General features: G+C 44.6%; 1 protein-coding gene across 1 annotated transcript in view; it reads left to right on the top strand.

The window, feature by feature from the left end:
- The window catches only part of CLCA4 (chloride channel accessory 4), a 162574-nt gene extending 135949 nt beyond the window's left edge, over nucleotides 1-26625 (top strand). The window contains exons 13-14 of the mRNA XM_063941503.1: nucleotides 3046-3276; nucleotides 26150-26625. Coding sequence (XP_063797573.1) covers nucleotides 3046-3276; nucleotides 26150-26625 — 707 coding nt within the window. The remainder of the gene's footprint in view (nucleotides 1-3045; nucleotides 3277-26149) is intronic.
- The last annotated feature ends 680 nt before the right edge of the window (nucleotides 26626-27305 follow it).

The following is a 27305-nucleotide window of genomic DNA, read 5'->3' as shown; positions in this document are numbered from 1 at the left end:
AGAGGAGAAAGACTCTATGTTGGGGCACTCTTTATTGAAAAATCGACACTAAAACTTAACTTTTAATAAACTTATTAAAATATAGTGACTCAAAATGATAGTAATCTAATATATAAGAATGCCTGGGTGAAAATTACTTATAATTTGTGCGTTACACTGGGAATCCTGTCTATAATGTAAGACAGGTTATATTTAAATCCCACAGGGATAATCTACCGGTTGGATTTCTCCGTGTTATTTATGCTCAATAAAGAAAAAGAGATGTAATATAGTCGAGAAAATGTTGCCTATAAAGGTACTTCAACACCTACAGCTCTAGATTGAGGCAGTGGTGTTCACCAAAAGGCTTTTATTGCGATGGTTGTTATGTCATTATCCTTTTTGCAACAAGCAAAAAGGACTGAGAGTACAAAATTACTGTTGAGTATAGGTGTATGCTAAAAGGAGATATAATCTAGTCAGCAATCACGTAATGTAATGTTTTGTTGAGAATTAATGAGAGAAAAGATGGAATCAAAAAGAAAGGGTGTCTTACTTCTGCTGTTCAGCTGGGTTGTTTACTGCACCTGGTATTCGCTGCAGGTCCCCCAGGCAGTTACTGACCAGGCCTGCCACAGATTAGCTTCCAAGATCAGACGAGATCAGGCGTATCCTGTGGAGTATGGCCGTAATCTGCTGAATGAGAGAGTATGACTACCAAAATGCTTCTGCTGTCCAGATTAGTGGATGAGAGAGCATTGGAAATAAGCAAAGTACAAAAGCTATACAAGGTAGTGTTTGACTGGTATTATCACTGTTTGTGATCACTGATGTTTGTCTATAGCTCTATAGTAGTATTTGACAGGTATTGTTGCTGTAAAGACTTAAATTTCTATGGTATTGCCAATGTTAGTAATCCACAATGAGTCAAGCAGTCAAAGTGGAGAGGATCTTATAAATAGGTGTTATTTCAGAATTTTAGGTAGAATCAAATTTTACCCCATATAAGATAAAGCTAATTAGAGTTCACAGCATAATTCTGAACTAATGCTTGTTGGCACCATATGGCTTATCTAACAAAATTGTTTAACTGATATAAATAGCAAATAATGAGCTGATAAAATTTGATAAATTTGTCTCTAATACAGAGGAAGGATAGTGTCAGCTAACAGAGTTAATATATTTGCAAGGCTATCATTATATCACTGTAACACAATTATAGTGCTGATATTATATATTAACACATAAGGCAAGCAGATAGGTAGATAAATAACAGAATCAAAGTGAAAGAAAGCTAAGAGCAAAAATTATGATGTATGACAAAAGATAAGGGAAAAAGCTTACGGCCCAAGTGGGCACTTGCTAAACCAATATGTCCCTTATGTGGGATTTTACAAAACTATCATTACATCTCTGTAACACAATTGTTGTGCTGATATCTTATATAGCACACAAGTCGAGCATATCAACACACAAATAATAGAATCAAAATGAGAAAAGATGAAAGCAAAAAATTATTATTGTGTAGCAAAAGATAAGGGAGAAATCTGACGGCCCAAATGGGCACTTACTGAACCGATATGTCCCCTGTGTGGGGGTGGGCTGCGCAGTCCCACCAAGCCCCACTAACCAAACGGCCCGTTTCACCGATATGTAGGCTTGTTCACTGGTGATTAATTTGTCTACAATGAGGGTATATATAGTGTTAGTATGATTACCTAAATGTCCGCCAGACTTGTGGATCGATGCGCCGTGCATTGCTAGCGTTAGACGGAAGTGACGTCTTTTGCTAATGCATCCGGTCGTCATAGGGATGCTTGCGTTCCACGTCCTCTGATGGTGCGCACTAGCGGAAGTGACGTTTTTGAACTAAAGCTTCAGGTTGTCATAGAGACGTTTGTGTTTCACGGGCTGCCCCTAGCGAAAACTTATGGGAAGGACTTGTCCCGTAGTGTGTGTAGTTATCTTGTAATATATGCATGATCTATAGAAACTTGGTACATATGTATAAGATATATGACCGATATATAGAGAAATCACATATTATAGTGGATACCCTTACCTTTCCTATTGTTAGGACACTATGTGTTAAATCGGCTAGCAGCAAATTATGGTGATCTTAGTACATGAACTGAAAAATCCTAATGTCGTATAGGAAGAAAATCTTGTATCTGGGAAGGGCTATTGATGCGAATAGGGTGATGAAATATAGATGGAAATTTGGATAAAAAATTACAAAAATGAGAAGAGGAAAATGTTATTATTAGTAAATTGATAAAATACTGATGGAATGCATTAGAAAGTAGTGATAAAGAAGATAGTAACTAAGGGTTAGATCTGGAAGTGAGGATGAATAGATACATGAATAAATAGATCAATAAGGGTCGGATCTATTACTGCTAAACATTTACTGATTAGATGTATAAATGTGTCTAGAGCAAAGAAAATCTACAGTAAAGGTGGCCCTCCACTACACAGACTTGTCTGAACTGCAGATAGCATCAGATTTCTCTTGAACTCTCCCGGGAGCGTCCCGGGAATTGGATCAGACCCTGGCTTTAATTTTCATTACATTCACTTCAGATATATCTGATGCAATATATCATGTGCCAGATCGCATCAGATATATCTGATGCACACATGCTACATGTGATTGATCTGATGCTGCTGCTGCCGCTGTTCCCCCTCTTGGTGGGTGGGAGTGGTCAGGGAGATGCCAGTCAAGTGACGCTTCAGATGAATCTGATCAGATACATCTGAAGTAAAAAAAACACTCCGATGTGCACCTGTTTTCTTCAGATTCAGATAAATAGTTGGGGCAGCCTCAGAGATCTGTAGTTCAGACATATCTGACACGGGAGTGAGCATTGGATCTGAAGAGCCATCCGATGTGACACTTTTCTTCAGATATGACGGTCAGATGCATCGAAATCTGAAGAAAACTGCCTAAATCTGACTAGTGGATGGGGGCCTTAAGTCTTATATCAGTGCCTTTAGAGCTTTGATAACTATAGATCATAGGAATAATCTAACTAAAGTCCACTATAATTATGAATCTCTTTATAGGATCTATTACCATGAACCCTCCACGTCCGGAAATTAATTATGAAGATCTTAACTTGGGAGACTTCAGTAGGACAGCTTCAGGTGGTTCTTTTGTGGTATCTAATGTCCCTGCAGGAAATCAACCAGATATCTATAAACCAGAGAAAATAACTGACTTAAAGGCAGAGATAAAAAATGAAAGCATTGTGTTATCCTGGACTGCAACCGGTGATGATCTGGACCAGGGAAGTGGTGAGCAAACTTTTGTTATCTATAATTATATTCCTTCCTGCAATCTGTACAATTAAAAAATTAATTTTTAATTGATAAATCTATTTCTCTGACGTCCTAAGTGGATGCTGGGACTCCGTAAGGACCATGGGGATTAGCGGCTCCGCAGGAGACTGGGCACAACTAAAGAAAGCTTTAGGACTACCTGGTGTGCACTGGCTCCTCCCACTAAGACCCTCCTCCAGACCTCAGTTAGATTCTTGTGCCCGGCAGAGCTGGATGCACACTAGGGGCTCTCCTGAGCTCCTAGAAAGAAAGTATATTTTAGGTTTTTTATTTTACAGTGAGATCTGCTGGCAACAGACTCACTGCAGCGAGGGACTAAGGGGAGAAGAAGCGAACCTACCTAACTGGTGGTAGCTTGGACTTCTTAGGCTACTGGACACCATTAGCTCCAGAGGGATCGACCGCATGGAACTGGCCATTGATGTTCGGTCCCGGAGCCGCGCCGCCGGCCCCCTTACAGAGCCAGAAGCAAGAAGTGTTCCGAAAAATCGGCAGGAAGAGACTTCAGTCTTCACCAAGGTAGCGCACAGCACTGCAGCTGTGCGCCATTGCTCCTCATGCACACCTCACACTCCGGTCACTGATGGGTGCAGGGCACTGGGGGGGGGGGGGGCGCCCTGAGCAGCAATATAAACACCTTGCCTGGCAAAATCATCACAATATATAGCCCCAGAGGCTATATATGTGATAAATACCCCTGCCAGAATCCATAAAAAAGCGGGAGAAAAGTCTGCGAAAAAGGGGCGGAGCTATCTCCCTCAGCACACTGGCGCCATTTTCTCTTCACAGTGCAGCTGGAAGACAGCTCCCCAGGCTCTCCCCTGTAGTTTTCAGGCTCAAAGGGTTAAAAAGAGAGAGGGGGCACTAAATTTAGGCGCAATATTGTTTATACAAGCAGCTATTGGGGGAAAAATCACTCAGTTATAGTGTTAATCCCTGCATTATATAGCGCTCTGGTGTGTGCTGGCATACTCTCTCTCTGTCTCCCCAAAGAACTTTGTGGGGTCCTGTCCTCAGTCAGAGCATTCCCTGTGTGTGTGCTGTGTGTCGGTACGGCTGTGTCGACATGTGGGATGAGGAAGGTTACGTGGAGGTGGAACAGAGGCCGATAAATGGGATGTCGCCCCCTGTGGGGCCGACACCAGAGTGGATGGATAGGTGGAAGGTATTAACCGACAATGTCAACTCCTTACATAGAAGGCTGGATGACGTAAAACAGCTGTGGGACAGCCGGCTTCTCAGCCCGCGCCTGCCCAGGCGTCTCAAAGGCCATCAGGGGCTCAAAAAAGCGCCCGTTACCTCAGATGGCAGACACAGATGTCGACACGGAGTCTGACTCCAGTGTCGACGAGGTTGAGACATATACACAATCCACTAGGAACATCCGTTACATGATCTCGGCAATGAAAAATGTGTTACGCATTTCTGACATGAACCCAAGTACCACATAAAAGGGGTTTTATTTTTGGGGAGAAAAAGCAGCCAGTGTTTTGTTCCCCCATCAGATGAATGAATGAAGTGTGTAAAGTAGCGTGGGTTCCCCCGATAAGAAACTGGTAATTTCTAAAAAGTTACTGATGGCGTACCCTTTCCCGCCAGAGGATAGGTCACGTTGGGAGATATCCCTTAGGGTGGATAAGGCGCTCACACGTTTGTCAAAAAAGGTGGCACTGCCATCTTAGGATACGGCCACCTTGAAGGAGCCTGCTGATAAAAAGCAGGAGGCTATCCTGAAGTCTGTATATACACACTCAGGTTATATACTGAGACCTGCAATTGCCTCAGCATAAATAGTGCTGCTGCAGCGTGGTCTGATACCCAGTCAGATAATATTAATACTCTAAGACAGGGATAATAGTTGCTAACATAGAGCATATTAAAGACGTCGTCTTAGATATAAAGGATGCACAGAGGGATATTTGCCGGCTGGCATCCAGAATTAATGCAATGTCCATTCTGCCAGGAGGGTATTAGAAACCCGGCAGTGGACAGGTGATGCTGCCTATAAAAGGCACATGGAGATTCTGCCTTATAAGGGTAAGGAATTGTTTGGGGATGGTCTCTGGGACCTCGTATCCACAGCAACAGCTGGGAAGAAAAATTTTTACCTCAGGTTTCCTCACAGCCTAAGAAAGCACTGCATTTTCAGGTACAGTCCTTTCGGCTTCAGAAAAGCAAGCGGGTCAAAGGCGCTTCCTTTCTGCACATAGACAAGGGAAGAAGGAAAAAGCTGCACCAGCAGCCAGTTCCCAGGATCAAAAATCTTCCCCCGCTTCCTCTGAGTCCACCGCATGACGTTGGGGCTCCACAGGTGGAGACATGTGCGGTAGGGGCGCGTCTTGGGAACTTCAGGGACCAGTGGGCTTGCCCACAGGTGGATCCCTAGGTTCTGCAAATAGTATCACAGGGATACAGGCTGGAGTTCGAGGCGACTCCCCCTCGCCGTTACCTCACATCAGCCTTGCCTGCTGCCCTCGGAGAAAGGTAGTACTGGCAGCAATTCACAAGCTGTACTTCCAGCAGGTGAAATCATGGTACCCCTCCTTCAACAAGGCCGGGATTACTATTCCAAAATGATGTGGTACCGAAACCAGACGGTTCGGTGAGACCCATTCTAAAATTGAAAGCCTTGAACACTTATATACGAAGGTTCAAGTTCAAAATGGAATCGCTCAGGGCGATTATTGCAAGCCTGGAGAATTTCATGGTATCACTGGACATCAAGGATGCTTACCTGCATGTCCCTATTTACCCTCTTCACCAGGAGTACCTCAAAATTGTGGTACAGGATTGTCATTACCAATTCCAGACGTTGCCGTTGGTCTGTCCCCGGCACCGAGGTATTTACCAAGGTAATGGCTGAAATAATTATCCCGTACTTGGACGATCTCCTTATAAAGGCGAGGTCCAGGGAGCAGTTGTTCGGCGGAGTAGCACTATCTAGGGAAGTGCTACAACAGCACGGCTGGATTCTGAATATTCCAAAGTCGCAGCTGGTTCCTACGACGCGTCTACTGTTCCTGGGTATGGTTCTGGACACAGAACAGGATAAAAAGGGTTTCTCCCGGAGGAGAAGTCCAAGGAGTTGTTGTCTCTATGCAGAGACCTCCTAATACGTATACAGGTGTCGGTGCATCAATGCACGCGAGCCCTGGGAAGGATGGTAGCTTCTTACGAAGAAATTCCATTCGCCAGGTCCCATGCAAGGATTTTCCAGTGGGATCTGTTGGACAAGTGGTCCGGGTCGCATCTTCAGATGCATCGGCGGATAACCCTGTCTCCAAGGGCCAGGGTGTCGCTGTTGTGGTGGCTGCAGAGTGCTCACCTTCTAGGGGGCCGCAGATTCGGCATACAGGACTGGGTCCTGGGGACTACGGATGCCAGCCTTCGAGGCTGGGGGGCAGTCACACAGGGAAGAAACTTCCAAGGCTATGGAAAAGTCAGGAGACTTCCCTACACATAAATATTCTGGAACTAAGGGCCATTTACAATGCCCTAAGTCAGGCTAGACCCTGCTTCAACACCGGCCGGTGCTGATCCAGTCAGACAACATCACGGCGGTCGCTCATGTAAACCGACAGGGCGGCACAAGAAGCAGGATGGCGATGGCAGAAGCGACAAGGATTCTCCGATGGGCGGAAAATCATGTGTTAGCACTGTCAGCAGTGTTCATTCCCGGAGTGGACAACTGAGAAGCAAACTTTCTCAGAAGACACGACCGCCACCCGGGAGAGTGGGGACTTCATCCAGAAGTTTTCCAAATGATTGTACACCGTTGGGAAAGGCCACAGGTGGACATGATGGCGTCCCGCCTCAACAAAAAGCTACAAAGATATTGCGCCAGGTCAAGGGACCCTCAGGCGATATCTGTGGACGCTCTGGTAACACCGTGGGTGTACCAGTCGGTGTATGTGTTCCCTTCTCTGCCTCTCTTACCCAGGGTAATGAGAATAATAAGAAGGAGAGGAATAAGAACTATACTCATTGTTCCGGGTTGGCCAAGAAGAGCTTGGTAACCAGAACTCCAAGAAATGATCTCAGAGGACCCATGGCCTCTGCCGCTCAGACAGGACCTGCTGCAGCAGGGGGCCTGTCTGTTCCAAGACGTACCGCAGCTGCGTTTGACGGCATGGCGGTTGAACGCCGGATCCTGAAGGAAAAGGGCATTCAGGAGGAAGTTATCCCTACGCTATTTAAAGCTAGGAAAGAAGTGAACGCAAACCATTATCACCGCATATGGTGGAAATATGTTGCGTGCTGTGAGGCCAGGAAGGCCCCAAAGGAGAAATTTCAGCTAGGTCGATTTCTGCACTTCCTACAGTCAGAGGTGACTATGGGCCTAAAATTGGGTTCCATGAAGGTCCAGATTTCGGCTCTATCGATTTTTCTTCCAAAATAGAACTGGCTTCACTGCCTGAAGTTCGGACTTTTGTTAAGGGAGTGCTGCATAGTCAGCCCCCGTTTGTGCCTCAAGTGGCACCGTGGGATCTCAACGTGGTGTTGGATTTCCTGAAGTCGCATTGGGTTGAGCCACTTAAATCCATGGAGCTACAATACCTCACGTGGAAAGTGGTCATGCTGTGGGCCGTGGCGTCGGCCAGGCGTGTATCAGAATTGGCGGCTTTGTCATACAAAAGCCCTTATCTGTATTTTATATGGATAAGGCGGAATTGAGGACTCGTTCCCAATTCCTTCCTAAGGTGGTATCAGTTTTTCATGTGAACCAACCTATTGTGGTGCCTGCGGCTACTTGGGACTTGGAGGATTTCAAGTTACTGGACGTAGTCAGGGCCCTGAAAAGTATATCTTCCAGTACGGCTGGACAGGAAAACTGACTCGCTATTTATCCTGTATGCACCCAACAAGCTGGGTGCTCCTGCTTCTAAGCAGACTATTGCTCGCTGGATCTGTAGCACGATTCAACTTGCACATGCTGCGGCTGGACTGCCGCACCCTAAATCTGTAAAAGCCCATTCCACGAGGAAAGTGGGCTCTTCTTGGGCGGCTGCCCGAGGGGTCTCGGCTTTACAACTTTGCCGAGCTGTTACTTGGTCGGGTTCAAACATTTTTGCAACAGTCTACAAGTTTGATACCCTGGCTGAGGAGGACCTAGAGTTTGCTCATTCAGTGCTGCAGAGTCATCCGCACTCTCCCGCCCGTTTGGGAGCTTTGGTATAATCCCCATGGTCCTTACGGAGTCCCAGCATCCACTTAGGACGTCAGAGAAAATAAGATTTTACTCACCGGTAAATCTATTTCTCGTAGTCCGTAGTGGATGCTGGGCGCCCATCCCAAGTGCGGATTGTCTGCAATACTTGTTTATAGTTATTGCCTAACTAAAGGGTTATTGTTGAGCCATCTGTTGAGAGGCTCAGTTATATTTCATACTGTTAACTGGGTATAGTATCACGAGTTATACGGTGTGATTGGTGTGGCTGGTATGAGTCTTACCCGGGATTCAAAATCCTTCCTTACTGTGTCAGCTCTTCCGGGCACAGTATCCTAACTGAGGTCTGGAGGATTGTCTTAGTGGGAGGAGCCAGTGCACACCAGGTAGTCCTAAAGCTTTTTTTAGTTGTGCCCAGTCTCCTGCGGAGCCGCTAATCCCCATGGTCCTTAGGGAGTCCCAGCATCCACTACGGACTACGAGAAATAGATTTACCGGTGAGTAAAATCTTATTTTTTTCCCCTCATGATTATTGTACTACTAAGACCTATAAATAAATACATTTCATAAGGGGTTGCAGTTAACATGCCGGGTGTCAGGATCCCGGCATTCAGGATACCAACGGCGAAATCCTGACAACCAACAATACCGACCGCTGGAATTCCGGCACCACAGGGCTATTTCCACTTGTGGGTGTCCACGACACCCATATCGTGGGAATAGATCCTGTGGCGAGTGCAGCGAGCCACTGAGCCTGCAGCGTGGCGAGTACAGGGAGCCCGCAAGGGGACTCTTACCGCTCACCCCGCTGCCGGCATTCTGAAGGATAGGATGCCGCTGTCGGGATATTGACAAACGGCATCCCGACCAGCGGTAAATAGTATGTATTCCTTCAGAAGGCACCACACACAAATGATGTTTAATATGCAAGATGAGAAGCTCAATTCGCAATAAATTCTCAAGAAGACTCCCCACATCATTGCACATAGGGGGGGGATTCAGAGGCAATTGCTGCAACATCAGCGATCGCACTCTGAAGGCTTTTGTGGAGTGCGCTTGCGCACCCAGTAAGCCCCAGTTAGATGCTAAAAGCACCTCACTGGTGCAATCACCTCTAGCTGATTGACAGGCAGAGGAAGTCGTGGGGCGGGAGGGGGCATGCCAACGGCGTTAGAACACCATTAGTGGGGCACGGTCCGAACAACGCAGGCATGTCCGGAACGTTGCGAGGGTGGGCCGCATCGGCTGCATGACGTCACACGCAGCCACTGCGGCCCAGATCGTGGCGGGTAGCTGCCTGCTAGCTTAGTTAGGCTGCGCAGGAAAGGAGCTACTTGGCGAGTGTGAAAGCATTCCCGTTGTGCGATGCTTTCACACCCATGAAGGGTGGTAGCGCCTGACATGTACCCCACATGTCAGGCGCTACCACCCTTCATGGGTGTGAAAGCATGTCAGAGAAACTGATTGTAGATGTGCTACATTTAGTATATCTACGATCAGGTCTGAATCACCCCCATTGTCTGAATCCCAGCATTGCATCTTAGTGTTTAGTTGATCATTTATTTATTTATTAAAGTTTCTTATATAGCGCAGAAAATTCCGGTGGACATATATCTTTTATTGCCACAAATAAATAAAAAAAATCACATTAAACATAAAATCATAAAGCCTTAGGGGCCCATTTATTAACATTATTTTTACTATAATAATTTTGATAAAGGGTGTTTTCACACCCTTTGCACCTTATTTTAGTATCACTGAAATTTATTAAAGGGCATTTGGGGCTGTTTTCATGAAAAAGTGCTCCAAACCCTTTAATTGTGATTTTTTTTTTTTTTTTTAGTTACTCAGATCGCATTCCCCATACTTATAATGGGAAATGCGATCTGGCCCGGATTTACTAATAAAAAAATAAAAAAAAGTAATAAAAATATAGCAGTGAGCCCTGTGATAATCTCGACAGCTCAGGCTGGCGAGATCACAATGTGCACCCTTTTGCCCAACTTTCTCTGCCCCTTGCAGAGACAGCTGTGCGGGACCCGTCTCCAGTGATCAGCTATGTGTGTCCGATGGGACGTGCAGTGAGCTAAATGGCTCAGGAGGCACTGGCTAGCACCAGAGCCAGATTTACATGCAATATATGAGCCAAAGAGTACATATGGGCATTATACACAGGTGCAGCAGTATAAATGCCTGGAATTTTGGTGAGTTTTGATCAAAGATGTACAGAAAAGATAGACAAGTGAGGCCATAGACTTTTTACTCCAGAGTTTTGGCTATAAAAATGATTAGAATAATGCCAAGAAGATATTTCAAACAAATTCTTTGTATTTTTCATATACTTTATACAGTCAAAACTCTGGCAGAAATGTTAGTATGACAGGAAAGGCTCTGCCTCACCCCACCGCACGTCACTGCGGATGGACACACAAGGTGATCACAGTGTAAAAAAAAAAGGAAAAACAAAATTCCATACTCACCTGTCCAGGGAGCCGGTGTCCGCTACTCTGGTGAGCGCTGCCTCTAGCTCTGTCCCTTCATGCGATAATTGATACATCAATGCGATGTACTCAATTATCGCAGTGCGAGTTAGGTCGAATTTATCACCTGTCATCCGTATCATCAGATGCGGATGGTGATAAATAGAACTCATAATATGCTTTGAGAACAAAAGTTCATATATATATGCATACTAGCAACTGTGCCCAGCATTGCCTACCTATTAGATAGATAGATAGATAGATAGATAGATAGATAGATAGATAGATAGATAGATAGATAGATAGATAGATCTGGCTTCAGCATGTAGCACAGCAAGACCCTCCCATGTCAAAGAACCTGTCAAATGGTGTGACGTGGTGCTCCTGGTAGCTAGCAGCACACCGTATGCATATTTGTACTGGCATGCATGCACCTAACAGAGAAGATCGGTAAGTAGTGATGGTTACTGTTTTTACATTAATGTTAATTTTGGCGGGGGCGCACAGTGTGTGCATGTGACAACAACATTTATGTTGGGGCTCACTGTGCATATTAGGTCCGATATGACCTAATTTTTTAACAGCAGATGACTTTATTATATGTACAGTATATGCACAGTTGTGTCAAAAAGTCTTTTCACTATCGCAATACTTTTTAATACAGGTTGAGTCTCCCTAATCCAAAATGCTTGGGACCAGAGGTATTTTGGATATCGGATTTTTCCGTACTTTGGAATAATTGCATACCATAATGAGATATCATGGTGATGGGACCTAAATCTAAGCACAGAATGCATTTATGTCTCATATACACCTTATACACACAGCCTGAAGGTCATTTTAGCCAATATTTTTTATAACTTTGTACATTAAACAAAGTGTGTGTACATTCACACAATTCATTTATGTTTCATATACACCTTATAAACACAGCCTGAAGGTCATTTAATACAATATTTTTAATAACTTTGTGTATTAAACTAAAGTTTGTGTACAGTGAGTCATCAAAAAACAAAGGTTTCACTATCTCACTCTCACTCAAAAAAGTCTGTATTTCAGAATATTCCGTATTTCGGAATATTTGGATATGGGATACTCAATCTGTAATACACCGTTCCTTCCAGAAAATTGTGAAAATTGTAACTATTTTAGTATTCTCAAGTCTTTGTTTTTAAGAGGTGAAAAACACAAAAGGCATAAAAATTTACTAGGACCGCTAATTCCACAAAAAATCTTTCATTGGCCTAGACAAAATTGTTAGCATCTTTTAGAAGTAGTTAGAGATTTCAAACACGTTTCTCCTTCACACTGGAACTGCGCTGGATGTTCCTGCAATATAGAAATCACACATTCAGCAAGTGTGAATATAGAAAACGACTAATGCTTCTGTTTTGTGTCCCTGTATACGGAGTAATGATACAGAGAACAGAAAGAAAGCCAGAAAATTTTCCGTCTAGGTCAGGCTTAGAAGACTGTAGCCAAGTGTGAGCAATTTCAAGGGTATGAATCAAACTCTGGAGGTCTTTATGTTTCTATTTCCAGTGGACCTAATGTTATCAGGAAGTTTATTGAATGCAGTGTTGAACCCAATGTCTAGAGAGTTTAGTAATAAAACCTATCGCCAAATGGTTCCACATTTAGGTAAGCATGAGCAGAAGATAAAATGGACCAGTAGATGCCTGATGAGGAATTTTGATTCAGGCATGATTATATTATAGGCAACAGTTCCACATCTTGATGAAGTGAGAGTCACAAATAGTTTTGTGGGATTAGTTCCAGTTCTGCAAACATCATGATCTGTAAAGTAAACCCAAAGAAGTAATTCTCCGGCAGGGTCCACAGGTTATCCTCAGGATAACATTCAGATATGATGAAGCGACAGCGGATTTGCACCAATCGGTCAAAGCTTTTCGGCCTCCCAGCATGCAACGGTCCCGTCCATGGCTCAGACAAATCAGTTTTATGTTTGGTGCGGCAGTAGCTGGCCAATGGTCAATTGGCTGCTGTTTTTTAGCAGCCATAAGCTTTTTTATCTTATTTCTCTCCACGAGTACAGTGCTGTTTCGATGGGTGTCTGTGTCAGATATACTAGCAGGTCAAGCAGACATTACCAGGCTGTGGCCGGAGCACGGGGAGAAGGTAAGGCATCGGTTCCGCTTAGAGGGGGAATAGGACACAGCCACACTGCTGTGGGAGGAGACTACCAAACAGTCGCAGAAGTGGATGCCACCTCGGGTGCAACAGCACTAGCCCTTAGGGATTATAGGCTCCAGGAGTAGTCTGAGGCCGTGATCCCTAGGTTTGATGTCAGCATTGGGGAGTCAGACGCTCTCCTGGGTTGCCCCTCCCCCCGGTTCATGACCAGTTTCCTCAGAGTCTCCTGCCATGAACTGTTTTCCCGCTTCCATCTGAGACACTGTGTACTAAGGGACCCAGTCGCAGCATAAGCGGCTGAGTGACTGGTGCGTCAGTGTTCACTTGGGCATCTGTATTCACTATAGGTTCATGGAGTGGCAGTGTATTAAGCAATGAAAGCCATTCTATCCTTAGAAGAATCAGCAGAGCCTGTGTTAAAATCCAAGGCATATGTGTTTAAACGTCCCAAAACAGTTAAGACTGAGTTTCCTGGGTCAGATCAGCTGACGGAAATCATGGAAGAGGATTGGGCTATGCCCAGTAAGAAGCTTAGAAATCCTAGGAAATTGAATTCCAATTATCCTTTTCCATCTGGGGATTATTTAAAGAGGGAGGTGGCCCTCAAAATATATACGTATGTTATTCGATGCGAAAATCTACATTACCTCTGCCTTTAACATCATTAAATGATGTCACGGATAGGAGAATGGATGGTTTTTTAAAACCATTTTTTCCCTGTCTGGGGCAGTCATAAGACCAGCCATGGCTTCAGCTTGGATGGCAAAAGCAGTGGCTGCCTGGGCTGATGCATTGGAAGGAGATCTTTCAATGGCATCTAGATAGCAAAAATCCCATATAGCACATATAAAAAAGGCTGCAATGTTCTTGGAAGAAGCAGCTTTGGATATGGGTACAATTGCCTCCACGGCATTAGTTTTAACAGTAGCCGCTCGTAGAGCAGTTTGGCTACATACATGGAAAGCTGATTCAGAATTTAAAAGGTTTTGGAGTCTTTACATTTCTCTGGAGATATTCTTTTTGGTAAAGAATTGATGGATATTTTGGAGTCAGAAGCAGACTCCAAGAAGGCAGTTTCCTTCCACATACAAATTCAAAGCTAAAGTTCCAGCTTTTCGGCCCTTTCGGTCTCAAAGACAAGCTAAAGGGAAAAGTGATGACAAACAGCCCCAATACAACAAGTCTGGTAAGACTAAAAAGCATTGGGCTACCAGAGGACCGATTGGTAAAACAGAAAATAAGCCATCAGTCTGATCCTGCGGGCCTCCACCTGGGGGATTCCAGGGTGGGGGGCCGACTTCTTCTGTTTCCTTATATCTGGCAGCAGTCTACAACAGATGCCTGGGTGCAGGAAGCGGTATCTCTCGGTTATGCATTTGCCTTCAAGAAACACCCTCCTCAAAGGTTTTTTTGTACCAGTCCATCTCAGGTAGAGACAAAGGCCAGGGCTTTGCAAGAGGCAGTTCAGAAATTTCTTCAGTCAGGAGTAATCATTCCAGTTTCTCCTGCACAACGAGGACAGGGTTTTTACTCCAACCTGTTTCTAGTTCAGAAGCCAAATGGGTCATTCCAGCCCATACTCAATCTCAAAGTGCTGAACAAGTACATTTGGGTACCTCGGTTTTATATGAAGACTTTACATCCCATCAGTTTGACCATGGAGCCAGGGGATTGTATGGTATCCCCGGATATCCAGGATGCTTACCTACATGTTCCTATAGCACTGTCCCATCAGTGCTATCTCAGGTTCGCTATCATCCAACAGCATTTTCAGTTCCAGGCCCTACCTTTTGGGTTAGCCACAGCCCCCAGAGTATTTACCAAAATTATGGTGGTAATGGCAGCTTATCTCCGCCAGCAGAGGATAATAATTTTTCCATACCTCTATGATATTTTAATCCTGGCACAGTCTCAGGAATTGCTCCTGTGTCATCTGCAACAGACAATAACGTGTCTGCAGAAGCACGGGTGGCTCATAAATTGGGCAAAATTGTCTCTGGTTACATCACAGCGGATGCCTCACTTGGGGGCTGTACTGGATTCAAGCCTTCAAAGAGTATTTTTACTTCTGAAAAAGATATACAAAGTTCAGTCAAGGATTCAGGAGCTGCTACACAGTCAAAGGGTATCCATTCACGCAGCAATGCATGTGATCGGATTGATGGTGTCAACATTTGAGTATGCTAAGTTACACCTGAGGCCTCAGCATTATCTGAACCTTGCCAAATGGAATGGGTTTCATCAGATGATAAAAACGCAGACTATGGTCCTTACGGTGGAAGTAAGGAGGTCCTTAGCCTGGTGGCTACAGACATCCCATCTGGACAAAGTGAGACCCTTTTGGATATCAGATTGGGAAATTCTGATAACAGATGCCAGTCTCCAGGGCTGGGGAGCAGTGTCAGGAAGGTTATGTTGCAGGGGCAATGAACCAAGGAAGAAGGTCCATTAATATAAATAAATATATTGGAACTTTTTCCCTAATTCAGGCAAAGTTAAAGTTCTCTTTCTACTGGCCATGTCGTCAGCTAGAAGAGTGTCAGTTTTAGGGGCATTGTTGTGTCGTCCTCCATTTCTGATCTTTTATCAGATAGAGCGGTTATCAGAACTAAATCTGGGTATGTTCCCAAGGTGATGTCTAAATTTCACCTTAAAGAAGAATTGTAGTCCTGGCTTTCCAGGAACCGGGCCTTTCTGCGGGAGATGCATCACTGGACGTGATCCGGTACCTTAAGGATGTACGTGAATCTTACCAGTGCAATCAGAAAGACAGATTCTCTCTTCATTCTCTATGGATTTCACAAGAGAGGATGGCCTACTGATAAGCAGACACTGGTGAGGTGGTTTCAGATGACTATTTCAGAAGCATATTCTCACGCTGATCTCCCTGTTCCGGCTAATGTCTCTGCTCACTCTACTCGTAAGGTAGGTCTATCATGGGCAGCACAACGTGGTGCTTCAGCAGAACAGATATGAAAGGCAGCCAAATGGTCTTTAATTAACACATTCATCAGACATTATGCAATGGATACCTTTGCCTCTCAGGATGCTGAATTTGGGCGAAGGATTTTCCTGTCCAATCAGGACCGTCCCCACCACTAAATTGCTTTGGGAAATTCCAATGTTATCCTGTGGATAACCTGTGGACCCTGCCAGAGATATATACGTTATGGTAAGAACTTACTGTTGATAACGGTATTTCTCCTAAGTCCACAGCATCTACAGGGACGCACCTGATTTGAGGATCCTTTTGTACGGAAGGGTGTGCATGTGTGTTCTTCTCACCTGATTAGGGCTATCTATGATGCTCCTGCATTAAGCTTTGGGAAAACAAGTGATTTGTCTGAGCCAGGAGATGGGATATATGGACGTTGCATGCTGGGAGGTCGAAAAGCTTTGACAGATTGGTGCAAATCCGCTGTCGCTTCATCATATCCCAATGTTATCCTGTGCATCCTGTGGACTTAGGAGAAATACCATTATCAACGGTAAGTTCTTACCATAACGTATATTTTCCTGTGAAGTTTAGGAGTAGCAATGAAACTCCCTTAAAGGAGTTTGGGATTAGGATATACTGTAGGTCAATCAACTAAAGGTATTAATTAGTCAAAGATAGTAAATGCACATCTGATGTTATCTGCGTGATGATTAGTATGGTCTTTAAAATAAAGCATGAAAATAACAATGATCACTGACATAAATTGAGACACCAGGGATCTTGAAGAGAATCTTATGATTGGTGTATACTGTGAGAGAGAATTTAACACACTCCGAAAGATATCTCCAGATCCGACCTGGGTCAGACATGGGTCCGACCCTTTCACACTACACTTTCAACCTGGGTTATTGCAGGGTTGGCTCCTTTTAACTCAACCGGGGTCAGCAATTAAAACACCATGGATGTCATTTTAAATGGACTTTTTTTGGCTCAGATAGATGAGGTAGCAGAAGGGGACAAAAGGAGAGGGTGGGGACAGCTCACAGCATTCCAGGAATCATGGCTGACAGAGCTATGTTTTTATACACAATTGCATCTTTTTCTGTACCAGTAACATACCTTCCAACTGTCCAGATTTTCGCGGGACAGTCCCATTTTTTTGGGACTGGCCCGCTGTCCCACCCGCGGGCCGCAGTGTCCCGCAGTTGGGGGGGGGGGGGCAGTTGGGAGTCACAGCATCCTGTCACAGCATCTATTCACACGTGACAGAGGGAGAGGAGGCATGCCAGCAGCTCAGTGACGGTACAAGGGGGCGTGACTCATGATTGCAGCTCTGTCGTGAGACCGCGCCCCCTTTCGTATAGATCACACCCCCTTTCATATAGGCCACACCCCCTTTTCGGGCATGCGTGCCTAGGTCCCTCTTTGTACTTTTAATAAGTTGGGAGGTATGCAGTAAGCTGCCTAGCAATCTCTGCCTCACCCCTAATTCCTAATAGTTCTAATTCTTAATGCTCTCCTGTGTAGCAGAGCTCAGGCTGCTGACATCATCAAGGCACACAAAGAACAGCCAATCAGCACTTTTACATGAATGCAGGGTTGAATAACCCGGGTTGAACACTTTAGAGTGCACATTGATTCGGATCCAACCCATGTTTAACACTGCTTTTATACCGGGTTGAAACGCAGAGTTAATCGACAATATCAGCAATATCCCGGGATATATTTGCAGTGTGAAAGGGTAATACCCCTTTCACACTGCCAATGCCGGATCCCACCCGGGAATTGGAAACGGGTCCTTCCCGGGTGGGATCCGGCATTGGCAGCTGCTGCTGCAGGCTTTCCCGACCTGGCAATATGCCGGGTGGGTTGCCATAGCAGCGGGGGGGGGGGGGGGGCGGAGCTGGTGGCAGGGGCAGAGGTGGAGGCAGCGGTAGGAGATGAGCTCATCTCCGCGCCGCCTCTCCCTATCTAGTAAATGGGTGAGCCCGTTTACGCAGCCACTGACCCGGTATTCAACCCGGGTATAACACTGCTTTATACCCGGGTTGAATTGCCGGGTCAGGCGACCCTGGATTTCGGTTATGCCCCTTTCACACTGCACGCCGACCCTGTCGATCCGGCAATATGCCGGGTCGATACCGGGTTATTTGTGCGGCGTGAAAGGGGTATAACAGAATTGTGGAATACTGCTGGAGAATGTAAAAAGACATAACAAGATATTCAAAATGTCCAAATGTCCATCCCACATGTTAAAGGTCAGAGCTACGGTGGCACAGGAAAACACGTCCTGACTGCTTAGCAACAGATGAGCCAGTGTTTCAAGGAAAGTTTAAAGAAATGATTTGTCAAACCATTCTACTGTACATCTTCATAAGAGCAGGATTATTTTTTTAATTGACAAAAAAAAGACAGCGCATTATATAATACCGCTTCATTGATTACGCCAATCCGAAAAAGGTTATGGTAAAAGAAAGTACCCACTTTCTCTTATTTCTGTCATCACGTGCTTACTGAATTTGTGGATTAATTAATTTCCTTACTTAATAAATTGTACTACGAGTTTTGAGAAAGAACTTCTGAGTAAGGCAGTGGTATTCACATAAAGATTCACTTGGCACCCTCTTTATAGGCCGCTGTACTAGCAGCTGATGAACTGATACAGTTGGGTTGATCTTGTTGCTCTTGTCTCTCCTTAGAGGAACAGAATAGAAGGTTCACAAACAAGCTGCTAATCTGTTCCTTATATCCAACGGTTGTAGTCTTATGCCATGGCATGAAACTTTAGTTTAGAAAATGCCAATAAATTTCTCTTAGGGATTTTAGCTCCAGACATCAACATTTCAATACTGAGGTTATTTATCAGTAGACTGCTTGCAAAATAAATCAGAAGAATCAGCATATTGTTCAGGCATATTCTACAAGCAAGCCTTATCAGCTGTTCCAAACATACTCAGCTAAATGTAATAGCCTCCACGTTCCGGAGGTGCTGGATTTTTGTGCGAGTCTGCCCATTTTTTTAAAGCAGCAATCATTTACAAGGCAAAACAAAGGTTGGTTCCATCCACATTCAACAACCCCACCTCTGAATGTTGCATAATAATTGTATACTGGCCTATCGCCTTGAATTAAAATATGCAGAATTTCCTCTACTGATGCTGCTCTGTCTGGTCCATAGAGCAGCCCCAGCCATTCAAAGAATAAATCCACCACAGCAAATGCAGTATTATCTGGGTCTTTCTTACTCAGGTAATAGCTGGTCAATGAATGAGCGCACATGAAGCTTCATTCAGGAAGGAGATAATTGTCACCAAAGGTTGAGAAGAGGAGTGCTTTTTTAAAATTCTTCCTAGACAAGTTTTGAAAGGCCTTTGCAGATTTATGAAGCTAATGGTACCAAATAGAGCGTTCACCAGCATTTCTTCAATTGTACATCGATCACTCCTCCCAATTATTCAATTATTCTTGCAGGTCCTTTATGAGCAGGCCTCAACGTATAGGCTCTATAAGGAGTCACATAATGTAAGTAAAAGGATTTCCACCTGTAAAGGAAGAATCACCCTCCCAAGGGTGCCTGATACTATAGTTCTTCCTGCACAGATAATAAGAGCTATAGGGGGTCATTCCGAGTTGATCGCTCGCTAGCAGTTTTTAGCAGCCATGCAAACGCATTGTCGCCGCCCACCGGGGAGTGTATTTTTGCTTTGCAGAAGTGCTAACGCCTGTGCAGCAGAGCGCCTGCAAAAACATTTTGTGCAAAACAAGACAGGCCCTGGACTTACTCTTCGTGTACGTTGATTCTAATGTTGGAGGGTTGGCTTTTGACGTCAGATACCTGCCCAGTGTTCGCCCAGCCACGCCTGCGTTTTCCATGGCATGCCTGCGTTTTTCTAAACACTCCTTGAAAATGGTCAGTTGACACCCAGAAACGCCCCTTTCCTGTCAATCTTCTTGCGGCCGCCAGTGCGAATGAAAACGTCGCTAGAACCTGTGCAAAACCACAAAGGACTTTGTACCTGTTCATCGCGCGTGCGCATTGCAGTGCATATGCATGCGCAGAAATGCCAATTTTTAGCCTGATTGCTACACTGCGGACAACGGCAGCTAGCGATCAACTCAGAATGACCCCCATAGAGCAGCAGTTGGGGACAGCAGCAGATTGACCACAAGGCAACCAAAGAGCCACTTAGTGCGCTGTAAGTCCCAGGGTGCCAGCCGTCAAGGATGTATAAAAGGCATTTCCTGTGGACCGCGAGCTCTGCCAAATTTGTGAGAGAGCCGGGCTGGCTGAATACTCCTGGCAGTCTGTTGGTGATTAGACAGCTGTTGGGTGCCGGTTCCAGGGGACGCCTGTGTCTCCAGTCCTGCAGTATCATGCATGTGATCCGTCATGACACACGTGTGTATGACATCAGATGAGCATGGATTCGCACAGAGAAAAGCATAAGGTCTTCCAGTGTACTTTAAAAAAAAATAATAATTGTATAACATCCACCTACTTCAAATTCCAATAAGGTGGGTGCAGGGGCGCCGATAACTCTGCTGGGCCCTTTGCTGAAAGGGGAGTGTGGCCAGTGGGGAAGGTGTGTACTTATTGTAGCTACGCAGGGCCGGCGCTACCACTAGGCAGCTTTAGGCAGCTGCCTATGGGCGGTGACAACTGGAGGGCGGTACCGCACAGTGAATGAAAGAGAGAACGCTTTCTTTATCACCCTGCCTCTCCTCAGCACAGCCAAGCTCCTCCTTTTCTTTTAGAGAAGAGGAACAGCCAGGGATGTCGTGGGTGCCCACCAAGTCTGTCTGTGCTCAACGTGAGTAACTGTGAGTCCTGTTTCTGCAATCTTGCTAGTATATAGCAAATTGGAAATGTAGGCACTCACCAATATATGTCAACAGGCATTTTAATGATAACTCACAAGTACATGGAACTGGTGTGTCGACGTTTCGGTTGCCTCATGAACTTTATCAAGACATCACAAAGGGAACAGCAAGGAGACAACTGTCCAATGTATCACCCTTCACCAAATGTCCGTCCCACAGGCTTCCCTTATATAGCAAGAGCTTGCTCTAACCACTACCACCAATCAATTAATACAGGAAGTGCTTTGAATAGCATCAAATCTTACTGATACACAGAAGTACACCTAAGGATATAGCACTAATAGAAGTGAATAGTGCATACAGTAAATAACACCATTGTGCACCTAAAACAAACCTGTATAAATCCAAAGATTCACAATCGCGGCCGTGACCGGAAGTGGCGTGCGTTCCACCAGCCGTGGAACGCATCACTACCGGAACCGGAAGTAATGCAGCACATCCATAGTCATAGCTCCAGCGCTCACAAGGCACCAAAAAGTGTGCTAAACAACGCCATATTGGATGTGGGAACATAGTGACCATATATTACAAACCCTATGTTACAAAAGGGCACGCAATCGTGCCCGATATATGTTTGTTACAGTGCTCAGTGCTAAGCTATTGCACATAGAAGGGAGTCACCTGGGGACAACCACCACATAAAACTAGACAACACATGACAAACACAATAAACAAATATGACAGAAATACTGAGAACAGTACACCCGGGTCACCAGAAGGGAAACCATTGGGTGACTGCCCTCAATACAACATGGCCAACAACAATAACAAAAAAGTTCTAACTAAAAATATATATAGTTAATTGGTTAAAAATGGATGCCCTATAGCCACTTAGTGCCCTTAACGCAAAAAATTATTGTAGGGATTATGCTCATTTAGGCCACGGGGGGACAAAGTATCCAGTTGATATATCCAGCGTGATTCACGTTGCCGTAACAGTTTCTCACGATCACCTCCTCGATGTAATACGGGAATACGGTCAACTATCATGCATTTCATGTTTGAAACCGAGTGGTCCAATTCTAATAAATGCTTAGCCACTGGCTTATCCGTTTCTTTAGTAGCCAAGGCAATACGTATTGAGTACCGATGGTTCGCCATTCGGTCCCTGAAGCAACGGGATGTCATACCAACATAATATAGGCTGCAAGGGCAAATGATAATATATATTACATGGTCCATTTTGCAATAAAGTCGGTAACGAATATTGATCTTCTTTCCACTATGTGGATGCATGAAGTTCGTACCAGTCTGCAAAGATCTGCATATAGGGCAGTCCGGACATCTAAACCAGCCCTTGCAGTGAGCAGGCAACCAGTTTCCAGATGCTTCACTTGGTTGCAAAGTTGATCTCATCAATAATTGATTTAGGTTGAGCCCACGTCGGTATGCATCGGTATCTGTGATTTAAACACAGGCTCCGTGGAGACAATAGGCCAATGTCTCCTAATGATTTTCTTGGACTGAGTGGATTTAACATCATAAGTAGAGGTGAAGATCATTCTTCCTGTGTTGGTAAGTGTTCTGGAGTTATCAACCTGTTGTGAATGCCTACGTCTAGCCTTGGGGAGGCATCTGTTGACCGTTTGTCGCGAATAGCCTCGATCATAGAACCTCTCTGCCATCTCGTGAATCTGAGCTTCCATATTAGTTGGTGATGTGTTGTAACATATTACCCACATAAACTGCGAAACTGGTAGGCTATCCTTTAACCTGTTGGGGTGGTGGCTATGAGCATGTAAAAGCGTATTACGATCCGTTTCTTTTCTGTAGAGAGTGGATATCAGACAATTATCCTCGAATGAAACTGTCACATCCAAAAAATTGAGTGATTGTTGATTAATCTGGTATGTAAAGCGTATCGGGCTAGTTAGTGCATTCAGAGACTCTACCATCCCCATGAACTCAACATCCATGCCACCCCAAACGAAAACAAATCGTCAATGTACCATCCAAAATAAAGTATCCTATCACCAAATTTGGGTAGTATATAAATATTTTAATATTGTTGCATATACAAGTTAGCAGCTTCGGTGCTTCCATTAGGCAGAGGGCCCTGAGGGGGAGGACCCACTCTCCCCTCCCCATCAGAGGAGGATGACAATGGCTGTGAATTTTCTAGGAAGCCAACTTTACACCTGGGAGACTGGACAGTTGGTTTTTGGTGTGTGTGTGTGTGTGTGTGTGTGTGGGGGGGGGGGGGGGGAGAAGGTGGAGGGGGCAGTAGGCAGATGGTTTGCTGAGAAACCTTGCACCAGCCCTGTAGCTATGCCATTGTATATAACACATTTAACTGTGACAGGAAAGGTGGGCCCCTCTCAGCCCTGGGCCCCATAGTGGCTGCACCCCCTACACCTATGGTAGCTACACCCTTGTATACACCACTTGTAACTGTGACAGGGAAGGTGGCCCCTCTAAGCTCTGTGCCTCCTAGCAGCTGTACTCCTTACACCTATGGTAGCTACACCCTTGTATATAACACATGTAACTGTGACAGGGAAGGTGGACCCCTCTCAGCTCTTTGCCCCATAGCAGCTGTACTCCCTGCACCTATGGTAGCTACACCCTTGTATACAAACGTGTAACTGTGACAGAGAAGGTGGACCCCTCTCAGCTCTGGGCCCCATAGCAGCTGCACTCCCTGCACCTATGGTAGCTACACCCTTGTATATAACACTTGTAACTGTGACAGGGAAGGTGGACCCCTCTCAGCTCTTTGCCCCATAGTAGCTGTACTCCCTGCACCTATGGTAGCTACACCCTTGTATATAACACATGTAACTGTGACAGGGAAGGTGGACCCCTCTCAGCTCTTTGCCCCATAGCAGCTGTACTCCCTGCACCTATGGTAGCTACACCCTTGTATACAAACTTGTAACTGTGACAGAGAAGGTGGACCCCTCTCAGCTCTGGGCCCCATAGCAGCTGCACTCCCTGCACCTATGGTAGCTACACCCTTGTATATAACACTTGTAACTGTGACAGGGAAGGTGGACCCCTCTCAGCTCTTTGCCCCATAGTAGCTGTACTCCCTGTACCTATGGTAGCTACACCCTTGTATATAACACATGTAACTTTGACAGGGAAGGTGGACCCCTCTCAGCTCTGGGCCCCATAGCAGCTGCACTGCCTGCACCTATGGTAGCTACACCCTTGTATATAACACTTGTAACTGTGACAGGGAAGGTGGACCCCTTTCAGCTCTTTGCACCCTAGCAGCTGCACTCCCTATGGTAGCTATGTCGTTGGATGTAGCAGTTCTCCTCTAGATGAGCTTGTGCACAAGGTATTGAAAAACATACAGTATTAGTGTTGCTGAAAAGACCATCTCTATATTTATGCGCTGCATGATGTAAATACCATTGTCCAATTACATAGCAGTACAGTTTATGCACCGGAACATCCTCTTTACTGGGGAAATATGAGCACTGGATGCTGCAACAGCGCTGTCTATTGCCTGTGACCAAGTGTTACAGCAAGGTGATTTAAATTCATTAGTACATGGCAGTGGCAGATTTTAATTATGGGCTGCAGGACCCCCAGGTAAAATCTGCCCCACCCGCTCAGTGTCAGTAAAGCTACAGTGTAGATGCCGTTTGTGACTGCACAGGCTCCACTGTGACACTCAATGACTTCCTAATGGGAGTCCTACCTGTCAGTCACAGACACTACAGGCAGTGCCATTGGGAGGTGTTTACTCTCCCCTCTGGGTACTGCCAGACCACGCAGCAATAAGCAGAGAGCTGGCTGGTTTCCTGTAGGAAGCCAGTTCCTGCCTGATCGTCAGGCCAATCTGGCTTCTATGGGTTGCAGCGCATGCCAATTCCAGTGCTCAGATGCTGGGACCCGAGTCTGGCTGTCTCCTCTCTTGACATGGGGGTAGCGGCAGCCCCCCTACTACAATTAGGTAGGAGCCACCGCTGGTACATGGCCCTATTGTATATTTTTTCCTCCATCAAGTACAAGTTAAAGGAGGAGGTCACTTGTTCAATGAGGAGGTCACATGATGTTATTGGAGGTCAAATATGAAGTGCAAAATGGGTAACAAATAATACCGCGGAAAATTCTCTTTTGTAAAGCAATGTGCTATAATAATCAGTGAAAGTTAAGTTACATTTCTATCAAAGTGCATAAGCTTAAGGAACAGTAGTGTTTGCTTCAGAGTAGTTTGTACCAGTAAGTAGAAATAAATTGATGGAAGGCAAGTTTTTTTATACAAATGGCTCTATATATGAAGTTTTGTGTCAGTTTCCCAAATGTTATAGTTGGAGATATCATCCCCATACCACTGTCTTCATAGACCTCTACACAGGGGCATAACTAGATCTGTGTGGGGCCAAATTTCGCTTCATTAGCACTGTACATTTCTGTTTAGAGTAAACATTACAGATAAATTGTGTTATATGTGAAATATTAGCTGCATTCCACATATATTATGTTGGACCCAGTATATGTGAACTTTTATGAGGTCTTCATAGTACAGCACAGGTAGCACCAGGGGCATTTTAAGAGAAGAAGGGGCCCATGTGCAGTCACCATCTGGGCCCCCTCCCCTCTAACCCGCAGCACTGATCAGTGACCCTAGTAAACTCTAGCTCTGTGCAAGAGTCTACTGGCCATGCGCAGGTCTCCATACTGCATATGTGCAAAGTGCTGGAAAAATGACTGCCTCCTGATTTTCCAGAACTGCCATGGCCGGTGCGGGACTCCAGTAAGGTAAGTATTGAAGAACATGGATGCATGGTGTGCAGTGTGGGCCCCCCTGTACCCAGGGGCCCATGTGCACCGCAAACCTTGCACCCATTATAGATACACCTCTGGGTAGCACAGTAGTAACAGTAGTAGCCTTACAGCTCTGGGCCGTTTGTTACATTCCAACCAGGATCCCATCTGCATCCCGTGTGTGGGCATTCTCTGTGTTTGAATCGGTCTTCTTCTGGTGCAATGGTTTCCTCCCACAGTCCAAAAACATACTGATAAATGAATTGATTGTTCACAAATATGCGTCATTATGTGGGCATGGACTTGTGTGAATAACTAAATATCCTCTATACAGAACTTCATAACATAGTGGCACTCTATAAATAAACAACAATAATAATAATAATAATAATAATGATGATGATGATAACAATAATCCAGTTCAAGTTACAGTATATAGTTTTAGTACATTACATGAATAGCTTATTACATATTTTTGATCTCCAGCTTCAAGCTATGATTTAAGAATGAGCACCAAACACATTGACCTCCAAAACAACTTTGATGGATCAACTCCAATCAATGTCTCCCACATCACTCCATTGCCTGCTGGATCCAGAGAAGCATTCACATTTGTACCGGAAAATATTGTTATTCAAAATGGCACTATCCTGTATTTTGCTATAATTGCTATTGATAAAGTGTCCCATAAATCAGATGTATCGAACATAGCCCAAGCAGCTCTCCTACTTCCTCCAACACCGGCTCCCACAACACCAGCTCCCACAACTATCTCACCTCAGCATACAACTCTCGCATCTAGAACAGATTTCCCTGCTAATAAGAGTACAGAGAATATTAACATAACAGAGGTGACACTGATTGTGTGTTCAGCTGTAATTGCTATTTGCATTATAATAAGTATTACAGTCTGTATTGTGAGCTGTCAGAAGAAGAAAAAGAACCCAGCAACAAGAGTGTGATTATATATATACATAGATATATATATATATATATATATATATCTATCATAAGAGAGAAATCAAACTGGTACTCATATATATATATATATACTTGTGGGTAGTCTGGTACTCCCAAAGTTCATTAAATGATGCCCGGATGTGTGTGTGTATATATATATATATATATATATATATATATATATACACACACACAGATGTAGCTATGTTCATCTTTGCTGCATAGCATGTCTGGCGTTCGCTCCATTAATCCCTAAAGATGGGCATGGCTACATCTGTATACTCATATATATCAATCTCACTAGAGTGGGGCCATCTTTACCTTCTGTTTCATGTTGTTGCATGTAATTTGTTTTGTGTTATGTTCTGCTTAACGTACTGTACAACTCTGTGTAATATGCACTTAGTCAATAAAAGGATCCATAAAATTAAGTGTTGCTGTATTAATGGACTTTTCAGTTATTTCATCCTCAGTGACTGTTTGCACTGTATTTCCTCTTTATTATTATTAATAAAGTCCAGTACTTGTTATCTACAGTATCTATCTATCTATCTATCTATCTATCTATCTATCTATCTATCTATCTATCTATCTATCTATCTATCTATCGTAGCATGCATCAGCTGAGACATGCTCTGCACTATCTGTACATTCTGATATTTTGTTACCTCTCACAATGGTC

The sequence above is a fragment of the Pseudophryne corroboree genome, chromosome 9 (genome assembly GCF_028390025.1).
Source record: "Pseudophryne corroboree isolate aPseCor3 chromosome 9, aPseCor3.hap2, whole genome shotgun sequence".
Lineage (NCBI taxonomy): Eukaryota > Metazoa > Chordata > Amphibia > Anura > Myobatrachidae > Pseudophryne > Pseudophryne corroboree.
The sequence above is the reverse complement of the archived record's forward strand: the minus strand, read 5'-3'. Positions and strand labels throughout refer to the sequence as shown.